This window comes from Camelina sativa, chromosome 9 (genome assembly GCF_030686135.1).
Source record: "Camelina sativa cultivar CO46 ecotype springtype chromosome 9, ASM3068613v1".
Lineage (NCBI taxonomy): Eukaryota > Viridiplantae > Streptophyta > Magnoliopsida > Brassicales > Brassicaceae > Camelina > Camelina sativa.
Genome location: NC_141888.1, coordinates 24,971,008 through 24,992,085, shown reverse-complemented (window position 1 = coordinate 24,992,085; position 21,078 = coordinate 24,971,008). Strand labels below are relative to the sequence as shown.

At 29.7% G+C, this 21,078-nt stretch overlaps 3 protein-coding genes and 1 pseudogene across 3 annotated transcripts; 1 reads left to right on the top strand and 3 right to left on the bottom strand.

Annotated features, from left to right (window-relative positions):
- Positions 1-7,511: 7,511 nt before the first annotated feature.
- On the top strand, positions 7,512-8,561 carry LOC104715397 (F-box protein At3g28330 pseudogene; annotated as a pseudogene).
- A 491-nt stretch (positions 8,562-9,052) lies between these two features.
- On the bottom strand, positions 9,053-11,393 carry LOC104711300 (kinetochore protein SPC25 homolog). The gene is made up of 8 exons (XM_010427990.3): positions 11,085-11,393; positions 10,851-10,916; positions 10,499-10,645; positions 10,245-10,346; positions 10,061-10,150; positions 9,829-9,951; positions 9,501-9,712; positions 9,053-9,304 (listed from the first exon to the last, which is right to left on the bottom strand). Exons 1-8 carry the CDS (start codon positions 11,227-11,229, stop codon positions 9,293-9,295), a joined length of 897 nt encoding a protein of 298 aa, XP_010426292.1. The 5' UTR covers positions 11,230-11,393; the 3' UTR covers positions 9,053-9,292.
- Positions 11,394-11,733: 340 nt separating this feature from the next.
- LOC109126573 (uncharacterized) lies at positions 11,734-12,228 on the bottom strand. The gene is made up of 2 exons (XM_019230256.2): positions 11,975-12,228; positions 11,734-11,864 (listed from the first exon to the last, which is right to left on the bottom strand). The coding sequence occupies exons 1-2, from the start codon at positions 12,175-12,177 to the stop codon at positions 11,825-11,827; spliced, it is 243 nt and encodes an 80-aa protein (XP_019085801.1). The 5' UTR covers positions 12,178-12,228; the 3' UTR covers positions 11,734-11,824.
- An 8,296-nt stretch (positions 12,229-20,524) lies between these two features.
- On the bottom strand, positions 20,525-21,078 carry LOC109126610 (uncharacterized). The gene is made up of 2 exons (XM_019230310.2): positions 20,807-21,078; positions 20,525-20,697 (listed from the first exon to the last, which is right to left on the bottom strand). Exons 1-2 carry the CDS (start codon positions 21,022-21,024, stop codon positions 20,658-20,660), a joined length of 258 nt encoding a protein of 85 aa, XP_019085855.1. The 5' UTR covers positions 21,025-21,078; the 3' UTR covers positions 20,525-20,657.

Genomic DNA, 21,078 nt, shown 5'->3' with positions numbered 1-21,078 from the left:
TCTCCACAAGTCTCTGTATGGTCTTAAACAGGCGCCTCGTTGCTGGTTTTCAAAGCTTTCTACAGCTCTTAAGGGCTATGGGTTTCAACAGAGTTTAAAGGACTATTCTCTGTTCACGTTTGCTAATGACGACAGCCGCATTCATGTGCTTGTTTACGTTGATGATCTCATTGTTACGGGGAACTCTACTAAGGTCATTACCGAGTTTAAAGATTACTTGAGCTCTTGTTTTCATATGAAGGATCTTCGTATATCTAAGTATATTTTGGGCATTGAGGTTGCTCGAAATTCGACAGGCATGTATCTCTCACAACGCAAGTATACGCTTGATATTCTTTCCGACACGGGTTTACTTGGCGCCAAACCAGTCTCTCATCTGATAGAACAGAATCATCACTTGGCTATGGTTGATGATGAGCTGTTACCTGACCCTTTTCGTTATCGACGTTTAGTTGGCCGTCTCATTTATCTTGCTGTTATTCGACCGGATCTCTCCTATGCAATCCATATCTTGTCACAGTTCATGAATATTCCAAAGGTGGAACATTGGCAGGCAGCTTGTCGTGTTGTTTGTTACCTCAAGGGTAATCCAGGTCAGGGTATTTTACTCCGATCTGGAACTGATCTTCCTCTCTCTGCTTGGTGTGATGCCGATTATAACAGTTGTCCGCTGCAACGGTGATCACTAACTGCCTGGTTTATCCAATTGGGTGGATCTCCGATTTCTTGGAAGACACGGAAACAGGATGTGGTCTCTCGCTCTTTGGCTGAAGCAGAGTACCATGCCATGTCGGAGACTGTTTGTAAGAGTAAAACAGAGTTCCACCTTTGTTTCTTACCCTGTGACAAGTTAGTATCAGTATACTGTATATTCAATTTGAATGTCATAATTGTCACTGGTTTTATTCAATTCTTGAACCATCTCTTTATTATGAGCCAGGGCTCATATGTGTAATTAACATATAAATGTTGTATATTTGGGTTATTTCCATACTTTCGGTTTAGGTTAAATATTGTAATCATATATAAGGCATTGCCTACACAACTTGAGAAATAAGAAAACCTTTTATATCGAACAAGGTTTTTGACACTCTTTGATGTCATCCTTGCACGTTGACTATAATTGTAAACTTAAATTTGTCGCATAATTTTGACGGTTTCAGTGCAACCATAAATCGTCATAAATAAAAAAACAGTAATTGATTTTTTTTATAAACGATTGTTGCATATATATATTATGATGATGATCAAATCAAAGCAAAACAGTTGCAAATATTGATAATGCAATATGTGTAATTATGAGCCCGGGCTCATATGTGTAATTAACATATAAATGTTGTATATTTGGGTTATTTCCATACTTTCGGTTTAGGTTAAATATTGTAATCATATATAAGGCATTGCCTACACAACTTGAGAAGTAAGAAAACCTTTTACAGTAAAACCTCTATAAATTAATAAGGTCGGGACCATGAAATTTTATTAATTTATAGAGGTTTTAATTTATCGATAAATTAATAATTATTAAATTATCGATAAATTAATATTTTATTAATTTATGAAGAGATTTTTTAATTTTCATAATTTAAAAAAATTATATTATAAAATAAGATATTTTGTAATCATTCATAATATTAAATAATTTTCTTAATTTATAATCTTGGCTATTGTAATTGTTAAGTTTAGAGTTTAGGTAAAAATTTATGATAAATGTTAGAAATTTAGAGTTAAGAAGAAATTGCTACTATAATTCATGGTAATGACGAAGTCAAAGAAGATATTGCGGTAATTTTAGAACCAATTACATGTAAAAATAGAAATTATCGCATTAAGGATACTCCATAATTTTTGGATGCGATTTGAGAAGACGGCAATGAAAAAGATTAGAGATGAACTCCAATAAAAATGCAAATTCAAGAATATGCAAGCAACAATAGAGTCATATTTCACTAGATTTTCTTATATATATATATATATATATATATTAATATTACCTTTATTATTAATTTATGATATTGATAGGACCATATTCTTACATAGGATTTCTGAAAAAATATTATCTTATTAATTTATCGAAATATGTTATTTTTTACACTGACCCAACTCGGAACCAGAAGAATTTATTAATTTATAGCGAGTATTAATTTAAAGAGTATTAATTTATAGAGGTTCCACTGTATATCGAACAAGGTTTTTGACACTCTTTGATGTCATCCTTGCACGTTGACTATGATTGTAAACTTAAATTTGTCGCATAATTTTGACGGTTTCAGTGCAACCATAAATCGTCATAAATAAAAAAACAGTAATTGATTTTTTTTTTTTATAAACGATTGTTGCATATATATATTATGATGATGATCAAATCAAAACAAAACAGTTGCAAATATTGATAATGCAATTCTTTATCACATTACGACAAATATATAGTCGTAATTCCATTATATATTCGTAAGATTGCAATTCATTTTGCAACATTTTAATCTCTTAATTTTGGCACATTAGCTATTTATTTACAATAAAAAGCTATTTATTTACAATTGTTTATTTATTTTTTTCTTAAAATAAAAAATATATTCTGATGATAAAAATATAGTTGTAATATCATTATATATTCGTAAAGATTGCAATTCATTTTGCAACATTAATTTTAATCTCTGAATATTGGCACATTAGCAATTTATTTACAAAAAAAAGATATTTATTTACAATTGTTTATTTTTTTTTTCTTATAATAAAAATATACTCTGATGATAAAAAATAACAACTTATTTTATTAAACAATCAAATATTAAAATATCATAACTTTGGCATATGAATGTGAATCCGATCAATGCTTATGAGGTCTCAAACTATTTCGATCAAACATCCGGTTCTTGGAAGGTTTTTTGGCTTCTCTCCTTGCTTTTTTGGCTTTACCAGTGTAGTTAATAATTTTGATACCGATCAGGAAAGTTAGACGGAATTATTATTTACACATATGATGCAAATAATTGTTTCTAAAAAATGAGTTTTAAAATATTTTTATTTCTTCTTACCACAACGTTTTATTCAGTCTTGGATCTTGATAGATTATTAAGAACACCTAAAACAGTCGGAGAGCCTTCTCAAGTATTTTCCATAGGATTCATCAGAACTTATATCACTTAACGACAAAAAAACTATATTGTTAAATGCTAATCAGGTCTTATAACAAAACTGGGTAACGAAGAACTTTGTTTACCGTTGGAGAAAGAATATTGCTTACGAACGTGTTGTATTGATAGAAGCAGATTCTTAACCTATTACATATATACTCGATGATAACCCGCACTGTACAGTGCGGGGAAATATTTACATAAATTTTGATTTATTAGTTACAAAATAATAGTATTATCTTTATTTGATTTATTTTATGTATTTTATAATTTATAAATTTAATTTACTTAGTTTTATATTTTGGTTTCGACTATAGTCAGTACAATAGACTTAATGACTTACCATTATTAGGTTTTGGATATAATTGGTTAATTTTTTTTAAATTGATAGAATCAAGAAAACTCTTATTTACTCGTGATCCGATTTACAATTTGTAGCAGTATTGAGTCAACGTAAAAACTAAATTAAAACGCAAGAAAATTATATAAGTGGGAGGTAGAATGGAGTATAACAAAATATTTTTGTTACTAAAACTCATTGATCACAGTGCAAAATCATAAAATCTGAATATTTATAAGTATAAAATAAGTTAACCCGTAAAATATATATATTCTGAATAGTGTGACAGGACAATATATTACCTATCGTACGATAGAGAATTTAGTCGATTTGTTAATCATCTCATTATATTAAATTATATATATATAATCCTCTCAAATTTTGAATTAATTTGTGAATGAGCGAAATATTTTAGAAAATAAGATCATCAATTGTAAAAATTTGCTAAAAAAATTGTAATCCGCACTCTTTAGATAGTGGAGGTTTAATAGTTTTCTGTGGATAATTATTTTTATTTTTATTTCGAATGATCAAAATAATTATTTAAAGAAAAATAATATTATGATTGATCATAATTATTATTTATGATTTTCTAGTAAAATAATTTGTGTAGATATTTTTGAAAAACTAAGGTTAAAATTATGTGTAAGAAAGATTGGATTTCTAGTTATTCAAATATCATATGTTATAATCTAATATTAATGTTATGAATAATTGTTTTATTGATACTATTGACGAAAGTAGGTTTTTTATTTTAATTGATTAAAATATCTTTATTATAAAATTGAGATTTTCTGAGTTGATTTATGAATAAATGTATTCTGATTTTTTTTTGGTACAATTATATTAAGTTCAAAATAAAAAGCATTATCTTATGTAAATTGGAAACACTATACTTTTGATACCTTGTTATGATTTTGATAAGTTTTAATCAAGAAAAGGAAAAAATCAGTTGATATCATGATTTAAGCCTTTTCATTATTTAAAAGTTAAACAATTCTTATATTATATAAGTAATGTTTTGGAAAAAAAAAAAGAAAAACAATTAAAAAAGCAACTATATGAGTATATCACATGGAATTGTATAGATAGTTACTCGTGCTATACATTTTATAATCTTTTACATTTCATTTACTTAGTTTCATACTCTGATTTCAATCTGTTTTGGGCTACATGATACAATGTTCAAATCCGTGAATCATATAAATTTGGTAATATCCTAAAAATAAAACAAAACCTATATTGAAGCGGTCATGTTTAGAAATTTTGATTTAACTTTTTGATTTATTTTTTAGTTATATAAATTATATTAAATAAAATATAATATTTGTGATTTCTTAGATTTTAATAAAATGTCTCTGCGACGATGTACAGTGCAAACAAATATTTAATAAGTTAAATATAATATTTTATATTTTAAAAATATAAGCAATGTTGTATCTTAGTTTTGACCCATATGCGTGGTAGTGTGCTGACCGTAGCTGTGTGTGTTCACAATCTCGCCACCCCACTGTACCCACTTCGCCGGGCCATGAGCTAGATGCGTGAACAGCTTCACCGGCCAATACCCGATCAACTATGAATCAATGATCAGCCACCATTTCCCATCGTTAGCATCCTACGATTCCAAAACAATACATTACAACAAGAAATTAAAAACTCTCAAATAGCAAGATCGAGACTAAGTTTCAGGGGACGAGCATTTTAACCGAATAAGAGAACTAACAAATTTGATTTAAATTGGGAAAAGTCTAATGTACACAAACCTTCCAAATGAACATTGTTACGTCAAACTGGCTGTCACCGTAAGAAGAGGTAGGAGAAAATGCACTACCTACTGCAAATTGGTTACTGACTTGTACGAACCCAGAATATTCAAGATTAAGACACCCTGTCTTCTGATATGTGTCCCGCTGCAAGACATTTACACATTATTGTCAATTTGTCATAATCATAACATGAGTAATTTGAGATTCCTACAGTGTTCCAAATATATTCTCAGACTTGTTGTTTATCAAAAAGAAAACAAAAATTTTCATAGTTCAAACGGACATGAGATTACAATTATAGTGTTGTGTTTACGGTATACCACAATAACTAGAAAAATTGAGTGTTCGTCAAGTATATGTGGATTGTGAGCCAACTTAGCGGGCCATTAATTTCTGCTTTTTTTTTCCTTAGGTTTTGCTTATGTTTTACTTATCTTTTTCTTATTATTTGCTTAATTTTTCACTTTAATTATTTTTCTTGTTATTTAAAATTTGTTAATAAATTTAATGTATTGAACATATTAAGAGGATACAAATTGCAAAGCTTGAAAGCCACAACTTATGGTGTGATTTGACTAATGCTTTTTTACGTTGTTGGTCCGATATATGAATATAATAAATAAATGTTCTCTTAGTCAAATTTTCTTAACCAATTATTTTTAACTCTTCCACATGAATACCCTTTATGATCATATCAACCACACGGAAAAAGAAGAAGTTGGTAGTAGGTGTGGAACCATAACGGCTCGAGCTGTCTGACCAAACTATACCCATAAGGTGTAACATGGTCAGGATTAAACCATTAAAAATTATTGGACAGACGGTCGAGTTAATCAAAGGACACAAGCTTAATTATTTTTAATAAACATTATTAGAATAATATTGTTTGGTAGGCTTCTTCGACGTGGAAGCTAGTCCTAAGCACAGTGCGAGCGTAACAAGGCAGAGAAATGACTTCATCATACTCACTACAGGAAAAAGATTATGTTGAATCACTTAAATGTAGAATAATGAAATTCCGTAGAGAATTTATTCATAACATGAATTTTGGTCTCACTTACTAAGATGGAAGATTCTTCTCTTTTTTTCCAACACTAATTAACAGTTATGCTTTTCTTCTTCACCATCCAATGTTTTCAACTTTTAGATTTAATTTTAACGTTAATTTCATAGTTGTATGTATCGTTTCATATTGCATTTTATTCAGTTTGGGTTTACATGATTTATATAGTTTCTATTATATATTATTACTTGAATTTTAAATGAGTGACTGCCAATATATATCGCTATCACTTTTCTAAGACCTATGTGAGGATATAAATGTCTCTTGGCACATATCAATATTCTGTCTGTATTGGAGATACAAATATAATTGGAATACGAATTAGTGACCTGTGAAGATACATACATAAACAAAATTTTAATAAAACTAAAAAAATATTGAGATGTAAGATGATTTGGGTTCGGATTCGGATTACCGAAGTTCTCAAAACTCAAAATTTTAGTATTCAAATTTGTCTAAATCATTCTAAAATAGTAAATTTATCTAAAAACTTAGAGTATTTTTTTTAATCCAAATTTACTTAAAAATAGTTTAAATACTAAAAATATAAAAAATATCCAAAAATTTGAATATTTTAGACACTTAGATAATTAAAATTATAAATATTACTAATATATTACTACTATATAATAATATTGTGGATATAAACAAGAAAAGCCAAAAAGAAAAGGCAGAGAAATTTGCCGAAAAAACTTGTGTTGTGTGTTTTATCTTTGCACAAGTTTTTAAACAGTTGCAGGTAGTAGATTATATAGTAGATTCGTTACAAACATTGTAGTGTAGTTGATGCTTGCGCTTCAAGAAGACATATGTTGGATAATCAATTGTTCAAAAGTAACTCTAATTCAAATAAGAATAGGATAATCAGTTGTTCAAAATTTGGGAGAAAATAAGATAAAATAAATAAAAAAGCAAACCTCATTAAAATACGAATTATTTATTTTAATTTTCTTATTTTTCCAGTTGATGATATACTTATATAGATGAGTATACTTATCACTTATGCGTACATTAGCCGATTAAAATCTTTAAATATTTTTGGGATGGAGACAGAGGAGAAGAATATGAAGAAGAAGAAGGAGATGAGTTTCTTCATAACAGAGGATCTATGGGCAATGATACTAGCGAGATTACCGATAAAAATCATCACCACTTCCAAACTAGTTTGCAAGCAATGGAACTCACTCGTGGAGTCTCCTTTATTCCGCAAACTTTTCATGTCTCTCCATCAAAACTCGCATTCTTCATGGTCACTCATGTGCAGAGTCCTACCGGAACCGGATGATGAAGTCGTGGCTCACTACGGATGCGAGACTTGGGGTCTTCAACGATCTCTTAGCTCTTACATCTCTTCTTTCTTAACCCACAGATTCAATACTCAATACCCTATTATTACACTCGTCGAGGCTTACACCCATGTTGGCTTGATTTTGATCACTTCTGGTGTAACAGACACTTACTATGTGGCTAATCCGATTTCAAGACAATGTGTCGAAATCCCTCATCCTCCTCCTCCTACACGTGGTCTTTTCTTCACCTCTGGACTTGTCACACAAATTGAGAACGACGTTTTTTTAGGTTACAAAGTTGTTTTGATGGATACAAGTAACGTGTCTGTCCTGAGTTTACTGATATATTCATCCGAGACTGGCTTATGGAGTTTCAAAACACTCCAATCTCATCTCCTTTTGTCTTCTCTGAATGGTTTCAACCCCATTAGCTTGAACGGAAGCCTTTACTGGATCGGCGACTATGGAGAGGTTCTTGTATCCCATGATTTCTACGCTACTGGTAATGAATCTGATCGATGTCAAGCTACAGCTTTCCCTGACGTTGGAACCAAAACAAATTTAAGAAGAGTTTGCACAACATCTCAAGGATTTATCATGTACATGAACATGGTCTCCCAAGTCAAAGATGATGGACATGTAGAGCATAAGTTACGTGTATGGAGGCTAAATAGCCCGGAATGGCTATTAGTATCTGAAATATCTCCAGTTTGTTGTGAGACCGGTTTCAATTACATTCCACTGACGATAAACCCTTTTGATGCTAATACAATGTACATGATGTGCACGATGCATCAATGTTTGGGGTCTACTAACTTCCATGAAGACAAGTTTGGGCGTCACAATAGCTTGGATTGTTGTAATGACTATCAAACTCTGAGTTTTGTAGGCCTTTACCCCTCATACATTTCCATGTTTGTTCTCCCGCGTTGGCTGCACAAGATCCCTTCCTCGCCTTCATGAGCAAGGTGAGAGTAATTTCATGGCTTTTCTGGTTATATTGTTATCCTCTTATGCAAGAGAGCGAGTTGGAGAATGGTGTTTGATTTATTTTTGAGTATTTGGTCACAATTAAGATACAATATATTGTTGTGGCCTTCTTTAATAATTGGTAGTTTTGATTGACTGGTGATTGTCAACTATTAAGTATGATAACAGAACATAGCACCTGCCAACATTTAGAAAAGTATAATAACCGCCACCACCCATGAAGACCATGAGAGGAACATAAAAAGACCTTTCAAAATGGAGGCAATCATCGTGACCCTTGAATCCATGATTGTCAAGCTGAATGTGCAGCTTGTTGCACATATACGTCTAATAGAGATGATGGAGCTCGCAGGGTTAGATTCTTATCAATTTGCAGCTAGTTGCAGCTAAGTTTGTTACGGGACCTTCGGGTCAAATGCCCAGGTTCTCTGATAAGAGCATAAGGCCAATGGTAAATTGTCATATGCGAAGGATTCTTGCATTCTTCATACTCAAATTACACCTTTTTGTGATAACGAAGAACGATAGATGTATAAGCATAGCCACCCACACTAGTAACGAAATCAACATTGTGCGTGAGCGTGATTACAAAAAAACAGTCAAATATTATAAGAAATTCAAACAACGGATTGTTGTTGACAACAGTTTCCAAAACTCCCTCATCACTCCTAGATGCTTGTGAAGAGTAAAACAGAGCTCCACCTTCATTTCTTCCCCTGTAACAAGAGAAATCACTATTTAAGTGGTCTGTTAAATACTATCGGCTCCATGCGATCAGTTAATTATATAGTCCAGTTGTTATGAAGATAGGTTCTGCTATCCTACCTTTTGAATTTGAAGCAATAGTATCTAAGATATATTTTGAATTTGGTTTGGTGTTGTAACAATTAGAAGACAATGAGTATTCAGTACCTTAAGGCGAGAAGAACGCCGAGTGGCAGAGGTGGATACTGGAGACAGGAGTGGTGAATCGCTAGCTCTTTTCTGTCGCCGATTCACTTGAACCTTAGATCTCCTGTTCTCTGGAGTTGAAATGTTTGTATCAGTGGAAAATGATATAGCTGGAGCTGAAGCAGATATGACAGAGGTTTCCTGTTGCAGATGTTCTGAATGTGTTGGCAGCTCTAAGAAATCCAATAAACACACAAGTCTTGGTCATATTCAACATTATATATATCGAAAACAATATTTCAGACTTTTGAGATTGAGGTTATGAAAAGATATGCGTGAGACTATTTACCAGATAAAGTGGATTTCAGAAACGTCTCCCTCATCAGACGAACAAATCTGAAAAGGTCATTGGTTTTATTCAACTCTTGAACCATCCCTTTGATTTCATCCAATTGCAGGTCGCAATCCAATACTGATATAAGACAATGGTTGCAACAGTATCATGTTACAAGATTCTTTATAAACAATAAAATTGTAGTTGATGCTATCTTCAAAGAAAAATATATACCCACTATACTCACGTGTGTACATTTCATTTCCATAGTGAACTGTGAATGAAAATTCGCGTGTCGGCCTTTTTGCATCAATGTTGGTGAATGTGAATTTAACTCCTGCAAGAAAAGTTGAAACAACAAGATCTTTTAGGGTCAAAGTTCAGAACTAAAGAACTAGGACTGTTACAAACTCAATTCTCTCTTATTATACCATGTCCAGCTTCAACATGAAAACCGAGAGCCTGATTGTACCAAGAGATGGCTCCGCTAATATCTGTTTTGTCTTCAGAATTATCCTCAGACGTTGACAAAGCTTTACCGGAAAGATAAATAGAAATATGTTAGCCTGGTCTTCAGTAAATCATGTGATCTCTTACAAGTAAAATTGAAGAGTACATTTCCTAGATCTTCACTTTACAAAGTCCCAAAAGCATGTAGCTAACTCATGAAACTTCTATGTAATACCTTGCAACTGTTGGGAGATAATTCTCACAGACTCTTCCTTCTTTGACTTCTGTAACTGCAAAGTTCTTCTAAGAACTTCAATCCTAGACTGTGTAGCAGAAATGGAATCCCTTATCCCCATTTGCCGTGCCTCTTTACGGGTCTTCACTATACATCATCGAAACATCCCAAAGCGGTAAGATATCCAAACTCAGCAAAACATGATACTGATGTTCTAACAAAAGCAAAATCTAGTAATATATACACCAAGGAGAGAATCTTGTGATTTAAACATCTTATTTAAGAAACTGAAAGAACAAGTTCAAAGTTTAAAGCTTTTGAGGTAATGAGATGTGAAGGTGGGTGATGATACCTGCCAACACTTTAACGAACTCATCCTCTGCTTCTCTCAGATCTGCTTTCATACTTGCTAGTTCCGCTATAAGAATCAAATACAAATTCCACAAAACCGCTCAATTTCACCAGTCCGATTCAAATTAGAAAACCCTAATTTCACAGAGACAGAACCTAAACCCAAAAATGTTTAAAATTTACGAGTTGGGTCATACGAAATTGAGTGGGTACTATACGAATTTTGAAATTTTACCTTGGCTTTGTGCAGTGGCTTGAACTCGCTCTAGTAAAGAGTCCATCGATCTCTGGAAAGGAGAAGCGATGAAGGAATCGATTTTACTACGCTGTTCATCTAAATCTTTCTCACACATGAGTCCCAGAGACGCCATAGTCTTCATCGTCGTTGTATCTCCACCAGCTATGCCACTAATCTGTTAAATCAGCATAGAAAGAGAGAGAGAGGGACTACTCAATCGAAGATTTTAGCCCGCCATTTGAATTTGATTTTGAGTTTCGAAATGCTTCAAAAACGCTAACCACGGAGATTGTAGATGAGAACCTCGAAACGACACCGTTTTTTAGAGTTGCTAAAATCCAAACTCATTGGGCTCATAGCTATTATCCTCAAAAGGCCCATTTGTGTATGTTTTTTTTTTTAATAAATCAACGTAAAATAATATTATTTTGATAGATAAAATAATCTTAAAAAGGGTCTTTGACTCCATTCAACTCACACATTAGAGAGAGTCAAAGACCCTTTTTAAGTGCATTAACTACGTACGTTTCGTTTATGCAGTGCATTGTTTTGTTCGTCTCCACTTTTTCATTTGCGACATAGGTTGTTACCATTCAAGATCTAAAAAGCTCTATCATAAATATTTTACTAGCAGCATTCATGAATCTAAAGAAAGGGACTTTTCATTAATCTTAATTATTGGTGGATTTTTTTCATACACAACATTAAAATACTAATACATTAGAACATTTGCCGATCTACCCTCTAATGTTTCTCATTCCTACAGTCTTCACCGGCCTGCAATGTCGCCGTAAATATAAATCATTATTCAACACAAATTAAAATATACGCATGATCCATATACGCAATATATATATATATATAAGAGGTTATGAGTTGCATATTACAAATGAGGTGGAGAGCCACACTTCTCGTGGAGACATTTACGGAGACAAGGTGATTCAGGGACAGTGATGCGGCCACCACATTGGTCGATGCACATTTGTTTGCATGTCCATCTTAATCTTACTGCTTCTCCTTCTCTTATGGTTATGGAGGCCATCACCATCACGATCACTATCATCATCATACTCTTTTTCGTCATCTCCATCTTTTTAAGTTTTTTTCTTTTGATTTAGATAGAAGATTATGTACGTTTTTTTCTTCTTTGTTGGTCATAGTTGTGTGTGTAATATATATATATAGATATATGAATGGCCAAAAAGTTAATATAAAATTTAAAGTTTGACTAAACGATAGAAATAAGAAATATTCACTTTTATATTATCCTTTATAAGTTTTATTTATATATACGAAAAGTACATGCATGAGATTGTGCTAGAAAATAAAGAAATCTAGTTGGACAATTGAAGTTTAATATTGTAGACTACAAACGAGATGGAGAAACAAGTATATATACTTTAGCAAAAAAAAATATTGGTTTTGATGTTAAACCGTACCTTTATCAAATAATTTGAGGTAACGTTGGATGATTAAGTGGATTTTGTGAAATTAAATGTTGTGGAGACGCAAAGTGTGTGTGTGTATATCAATGACGAAAATACGACAAGATCAGAGTGCACTAGCTAGTTTTTAATTGGCCTCGGCAACTCAAGATTTGAGAAAACAGTCAAACCGATCCTGGATTTGGGTTACACTTCAACTATTCAAAAAAAACGCATTTGAATGTAATATTTAAAGTTGGTAATTTAATTCAACTTGGTCAAATACTTGAATGCTTGAACAATGCATGCTACTTTTTAGTTCATATGTATTTTTGTTTGAACAATGCATGCTATTGTGTGATTTAGTTTTAGTTTTTTTTTTTTAAATGTGTGATTTAGATTTTTATAAAATTATGTAGTAAAAATGAATTATGATAATTTTTTAAGTAACGGTGGTTACTTTTTGTACGTGAGAGTTAGTTGGTCTAATCAAATATTTTAAATCCTCTATATATTAAAGAGAATCATTCTTAAAAAAAGCTCACATGTCGTCGCCAGAGAGTTTTGTGCCCAATTTATTACTTGTCCTTAATATTCTATAATATTACATAAAACTATCATTGCTATTCAATTAATTTATATACACAATATTTTGTTCCTATAAATTATAAAACTGGTAAATATTATTTCCCTACTAATAAATATTATCCTCTACATGTTTTCGAAATTTCAAAACCTATGTATTATAATATAATAAAAAATATAACATGAGATGTAAAAATACATATTTAAATCATGTTTTCTTTAATATAAATAATATTATTTCTTATTGTTTAAAATTTTTTGACCTGAAATAATAGATATTGGAAAATCTTTAAAAAACAATTTGACGGCATCATAATTTATTTTAAACTATAAAAGATTTAAACTTATGCAAATCCAAATTTTCAGTTTTCCATATAAAAAATTTATGATATATAAGACTAACATATATTAGAGATTCTCTAATTTCAAAATTAACATATTAAAAAATATAAAATCTTATATATATTTTAATAATATTTCTTAAAGATTTCGACAGACGGGTTTTTATAAATAAAAAAATATTATACCTCTTATAGAGTACTAGATAAGGCCCGCGTTATTACCCGGGTAAAAATAAAAAAAAATTGAGAATAATTAAGTAGTAATATACATGTTTTTAGATTTTATCTTGTAGCATTTTAATATTGAATATGAACCTTTCATATTTCATTTTAACAATCCCTCAGTTCCATTATATAAGAGTTTAAAGACATTTTTGCTCTATTTTATAATAATTTCTCAAATTTCTATGTATAATATTTATTAATATAACAATTTATGACTATTTGAACTATGCAGTATATTTTTCTATTGGTTGAAGTTTTATAAATGACATAATATTTACTGTTTATTAATCTTTGTGTTTTTACCCAAAAACTCTTATAGGACAGGGAGTGCCATTTAAATATCTATATCATCATAATTAAACATATTTTAAGGTTAATTATATATTAATCTTATGCAGAGAACTAAATATTTTATATCAAACACAATTAATACATCATATCAAACCTATATCTTAGTAAGAATTGAAAATACGAATAAAAATTTATAAAATGTAATTCGCAAAAATATGAATCAACATTATTTAATATTTATTTGTTATATTGTTATCTCATAAGTACTAATTTTACCTCATGTCATAATCAATTTTAAATGAGTGAAATTTATAAAATAAAAACATATATAAAGATATAGAGACATTCTCATCAAATAACTGAAGATCCATTCCTATAAATTATAATCTATTTCGAATTATCTTATGTTTTAACATATGAATTACAAAAATACATGTTTTGAGATTATAAAATCAAACATAAAAAATATTACTAATATTCTTAAATGATACATATTAATATTTGAAAATTTTTAAATCTGGAATAAATTCCATCGTTAGACATTCAGTTTAGTAATCATATGGGGCATTCTCAAAAATACCCCTTTTTCCATACCCCTTTTTAAAAATATCCCTTCATGTTGACTATTTTTTAAAATACCCCTCTTTATATACAAAATGACCAAATTACTCTTTTTGAGTGACAGCAAGAATGTACAGTCATCAAAATCGAAAATATTTTCCCGCCAAAAAAGTTTCCCGCTAAAATTTTTTTTTTCCCGCCAAAAATCGAAAATTTTTCCCGAAAAAAAATATTTTTTTCCGCCAAAAAAAAAAATTTCCCGCCAAAATCGAAAATTTTTCCCGCCAAAAATATTAAAATTTATACCTTTTAAAAACATTGTAAATGCTTTTAAAAAACTTTTAAAAGCGTTTACAAGGTTTTTAAACACATTGTAAACACTTTTAAAAACCTTGTAAATGCTTTTAAAAAGCTTGTAAATGCTTTTAAAAAGCTTGTAAATGCTTTTAAAAGGTTTTTAAACACCTTGTAAACGCTTTTAAAAGCATTTACAAGGTGTTTAAAACCTTTTAAAACCCTTTTAAAAATCTTATAAAAACTTTTACAAGGTTTTTAAAAACATTGTAAAAGCGTTTACAAGATGTTTAAAAACCTTTTAAAAATCTTTTTAAAAACTATTTGAGAACCTTTTAAAAACCTTTTAAAAATCTTGTAAAAGCGTTTACAAGTTGTTTAAAAAACCTTTTAAAACTCTTTAAAATATCTTGTAAAAGTCTTTACAAGGTGTTTATAAGGCTTTTATAAGGTAGAAACCTTATAAAACCTTTTAAAAACCTTGTAAATTTTTTTTGGCGGGAAAAATTTTGGCGGAAAATTTTTTATCAAAAGTTTTTTGACAACAAAATTTTTGGCGGGAAAATTTTTTCGAAAATTTTTTGGCGGGAAAATATGTCGGAAATTTTTTGGCAGAAAAATTTTGTTTTTCTTTTTATTGAATAAAATAATTTTTATCTAAGGGTAAAATGGTCATTAAAAATTAAAAGAGAGCAAAAATAAAAATGGCCAGAAAAGAGGGTATTTTTGAAAAGGGGTATATCAAAAGGGGTATTTTTAGCAAATTCTCTTTAACTATCTATTTCATCGTAAAACCATAATTCACTTCTTCATGGATTAGAGTTAAAATTTTAATAAAAATAAAATAACATGATCATCATATGAGATTATATGTATATTGGTTAGTATTTAACTTTAATGATAAAAATAATCAGTAAGAAAATCAGTTAACATCCACAAAAATTTTGGAAATCCAAATGTATCATAAATATTATTCTTTTATATGTTCTAATTTCATAAGTAATACTTTTGTCAATTTTCATCAATTAACCAAAAATTCATTCCTACAAACTCATTTTTTTTTCAGGCTTCTCATATTACTACATGCAGTAAAATCTTTAAAATAAAATATGTAAAACTATACTAATACACATCATGTATTGAAATTTTTTTTTTTTAAGTTCATTACTCTTTTAAGGTTTTGTGTGCTTACTAACAATAAAAATTTTATATTACAATGATTAATACAATTTATCTCTGACTTAAATTATGTGAAATAACTTATGGTATTCTTTCTAACTTTATTATTTATTATTTATTGATTAATATACATGCTTTATTAATTTTGTTTTTGCTTACACATGTAAAATTTTATTGGGAACACATGCATAAAATAATTAGCATACAATGGAAAATATATTGATTTTGTTAGTTTTCCTTTTTGTTAAAAAAATATATTTTTAAAATAAAAACATGTAAAATACTGTAAATATAATTAACTGTCCTAATATGTCTACAACAAAAATTTTTTTTTGACATGTGTCAACATCTAATTAATATATTTGACATGTGTCACGATCTCGTTAATTAGTAATTTTGACATCAAACTTTATATAATAAGATGGCTACCGGGATGGGTTTGAAGAATTTAGGTCATTCGTTTCGAGAAGTTCTCGTTAATTAGTAATTTTGACATCAAACTTTATATAATAAGATGGCTACCGGGATGGGTTTGAAGAATTTAGGTCATTCGTTTCGAGAAGTTTTAATCTTTTTGATGGTTTTTATCTGTTTCATAATTTACAAGTTTTATACAATTCTGATTAATCACTAATTCGGTAGACGTTAGATTCGAGTATGTTGTTTTGTGAATCTTAATTTTATGCTGAAACTTTTATTATTTCAAAAATAACAACTGAATGAAACCAAACTAATATAAGCTTGAACTGTAGATGATTTTACAAATAATTTCTATAAATATAACTCTATGTGTACATAATATATGACAAGCCTTAGAGTAAACATAGTTTTTGAAATCAATCACGCACGTATGTGCGGGTCCATACCTAGTCTGTAGTTAAAATGGATTACCGAAACTATATAAATAGTGCCCTTGTATTTTAGTTTATTTTTTGAAGAGATTACAAATGGATACATTAAGGTGAAAAAGCAAAAATCTACCTTGTTATATGTAAATGATTAAACGCATAGCAATTAAATAAATTTCAACAATGTCTTTAAATCTTGTGACATTTTGATTTGATATATATATAATTTTCCTAAAAAACTCAAACAATAAATCGGTGGAACCAATAACTGAATCGTTGTAAACTTGTATATTAAAATCAGTAGCAACAAACAAGCCAATAACTCATCTAAACATCAAAGTGCTTATAAAGCAAGATTTTTATCTTTAATATCTATATATGTTTTTGGTCTAAATATCTAAAATAATCTATTCTCTGATTCCGTGATTCTGTGGAGCCTTCATCCTGCTTATATAGGAAACAAAAAGTAAAAAGACCATGTCAATTTGATTATAAATAATTATATCCAAATAAGCAAATCTATATGAAAACAAAAAGAATAGTAGGAGTATATTACTTAGAACGTTAAACATTGGTAGGAAGAGAAGGAGGACCGCAGTTAAAAAAGATGCATTGGCGAACGCAATTCTTATCAGGGTTATCAAAGCACCTGTGTACACACCGTTTCACACAATCCTCATGTGAGTAATCCTCAGCCTTGATCTCATCTATTATGGTTCCGACCAACACCATCATCATCACAACCATCAACGTTACCTTCATCATCCTCATCACTTCTTCTTCTTGTAACTTTTTTTTTGGTGTTATTATGTATTTGTGTTATGAATTTATTAGAGTATAGAGTGAATGACCCCTTTATTTATAGTCTTAAACCACCAATCAGTTATTGATTCTCAGTCATAGATATCGTATTTAGTAAGTTGACCAAACGAATGTAGTATTATTTTGGGGTCAAATATATATAATGTTTTCTTTATCTGTATTAATATAAAAGTAATAATACCATTTTGAGAAACGTATATATCATGAATTAAATTATCTAATTAATTAAAAAAAAAACAACCTCCATATAGAATCAGATAGTCTACACCAACAGTCCAAAAATGTTGGCTTGGAAAATGAATAAAAATACGAAGCTTTTCAATATTCTTAGTCAATATTTATTATTTTATCTACCAGTCTAAAACTTTTTTTTTTCAAGTTTTGATTGAAAATTTTCCAATAATGTACAGTGGAAAACTTTAAATTTAAATTCACATAAAATTATTAGTAGTCATTTTCCACAGTAACAAGAAATTTGAAACATAAGAGAAATAACGTTCTTTGTAGTTGTAACCTACTTAATGCTCAATACTTGATCTTATTAGAAAAAAGTTTAGTTTTCTTAGAAAAAGAAAGAAATCATAGGCAACATATATATATAAATATATATAGGGAATAATATTTACAATTTTTTTGTCGTTATCTTTGATCCATTTGAACGTTTTGACTGTTCATAACGAGGATAAAATGATATATTTACCCCTGATCCCTTTTCAAATTATTTTAGCAAAAAACTATGGTGTTTCACATGCTACAAAATCCAAAATCCAAACTACTAAAGTGCAGAAGTTAAACATGTGTTGCATAATGAATATTATAATGATACGCAGTTGAGTTTTTACATGATTAAATGACGTCGATCGGTGGCATAAAATTTTGTTTTTATACTCGTAGACAGTTTAACCACACTCATCATTTCATACCATTATATTTTTTTTGTGAATTTAATGTTAAATTATATTTAAAAGAAAATTAGTTTTTTACCACAAGTGCATCATATAGTTGATAGGTTTTTGATGAAAGTTCAAAAGCTGAAAATAAAGATCTTGATGAGAACTAAAGTTACAACCCTTGTTCATATCTTCTATCACCTAGGAGGAAAAGAGATAGGAACCGGTCTCGAATCTCTCTGTCCACCATTAAAATTATCCGAGATGCTGCGTTGGATGAGTGTCCATGACGTCTCGAGTTTCGCTCACGCCAAATGGTGTAGATGGCAGTTTGAGAAAGGTAACGTGCCTTGAAGCACTCAAGACGATCATGCCTTTACCCGCAAATTGAGTTAAGAAGGGAGGACCAGTTCGTTGTTTACTTTGATTTGAGGATGTTTCTTGCGGTAGCTCCCCAAACCTCTGAGCCAAAGCTACATGAGAAGAAAAGATGGTTTCTAGATTCTAAAGCACTATTGCAGAGGAAACATGTACCTAAAGATCTAGTATTCCATTTGAGTATGCGGTTCCCTGTTGATAGTCTGTCTTGCACAGCAAGCCAAGTACGAAAAGAGAACTTTGGTGTGGCGTGCATGAAGCAAACCCCATGATGCCAAGGCACAATCGTTGCTCTTGTGCGTATATGATTCCATGTATCCCCTATATATTAAAGAGAAGCATTCTTGAAGAAAAGCTGACGTATCATCGCCAGAGAGCTTTGTGCCTAATTTATTACTTGCCCTTAATATTTTATAATAATACATAAAACTACCATTTCTATTCAATTTATTTATATATACAATATTTTGTTCCTATAAATTAAAAACTTGGTAAATATTATTCAATTATTAATAAATATTATCCCCTACATGTTTTTGAAATTTCAAAACCTATGTATTATAATATAATAAAAAATATAACATGAGATGTAAAATATATATATTTAAATCATAGTTTCAAAAATATAAATAATATTATTTCTTATTGTTTAAATTTTTTTACCAAAAAAAATTGTAATTAATTTTGAATAATAGATATTGGAAAATGTTTTAAAGACAATTTGATGGCATCTTAAATTTATTTTAAATTATAAAATATTTAAACTTATGCAAATTCTACTTTTCAGTTTTTTCATATAGAAAATTTATGATATATAAGACTAATGTATATTAAAGATTCCTTAATTTCAAAATTAACATATTAAAAAATATAAAATCTTATATATGTATATTAATATTATTTCTTAAAGATTTCGAGAGACGAGTTTTTATAAATAAAAAAATATTATACCCCTTATGGAGTATGGCTACCGGGACGGGTTTGACCTGCTTAAGAATTTAGGTCATTCGTTTCGAGAAGTTTTAATCTTTTTGATGGTTTTTATCCGTTTCATAATTAACAAGTTTTATACAATTCTGAATAATCACTAATTCGGTAAACGTTAGATTCGGGTATGTTGTTTTGTGAATCTTAATTTTATGCTGAAACCTTTATTATTTCAAAAATCACAAACTGAATGAAACCAAACTAATATAAGTTTGAACTGTAGATGATTTTACGAATAATTATATCTATAAATATAACTCTATGTGTATATAATATATTACAAACCTTATAGTAAATATAGTTTTTGAAATTAATCACGCACGCAGAGGGGGGTTCATAACTAGTGTGTAGTTAAAATGGATTACCAAAACTATATAAATATTGCGATTGTATTTTTGTTTATTTTTTGAAGTGATCACAAATGGATACATTAAGGTGAAAAGCAAAAATCAACCTTGTTATATGTAAATGATTAAAAGCATAGCAATTAAATAAATTTCAACAGTGTCTTTAGATCTTGTGACATTTTGATTTGATATATATATATATATATATATATATATATATATATAACTTTTCTAAAAAACTCAAACAATAAATCGGTGGAACCAATAACTGAATCATTGTAAACTTGTATATTAAAATCAGTAGCAACAAACAAGCCAATAACTCATCTAAACATCAAAGTGCTTATAAAGCAAGATTTTTATCTTTCATATCTATATATGTTTTTGGTCTAAATAATCTATTCTCTGATTCCGTGATTCTGTGCAGCCTTCATCCTGCTTATATAGGAAACAAAAAGTAAAAAGACCATGTCAATTTGATTATAAATAATTATATCCAAATTAGCAAATCTATATGAAAACAAAAAGAATAGTAGGAGTATATTACTTCGAACGATAAACATTGGTAGGAAGAGAAGGAGGACCGCAATTAAAAAAGATGCATTGGCGAACACAATTCTTATCCTCAGGCTTTTCATGAGCGCAATACTGCACACACCGTTTCAAACAAATCTCATGTGCCTCATCAGCCTTGACCTCACCTATTATGGTTCCGAGCAACACCATCATCATCACAACCATCAACGTTACCTTCATCATCCTCATCACTTCTTCTTCTTTTAACTTTTTTTTGGGGTTATTATGTATTTGTGTTATGAA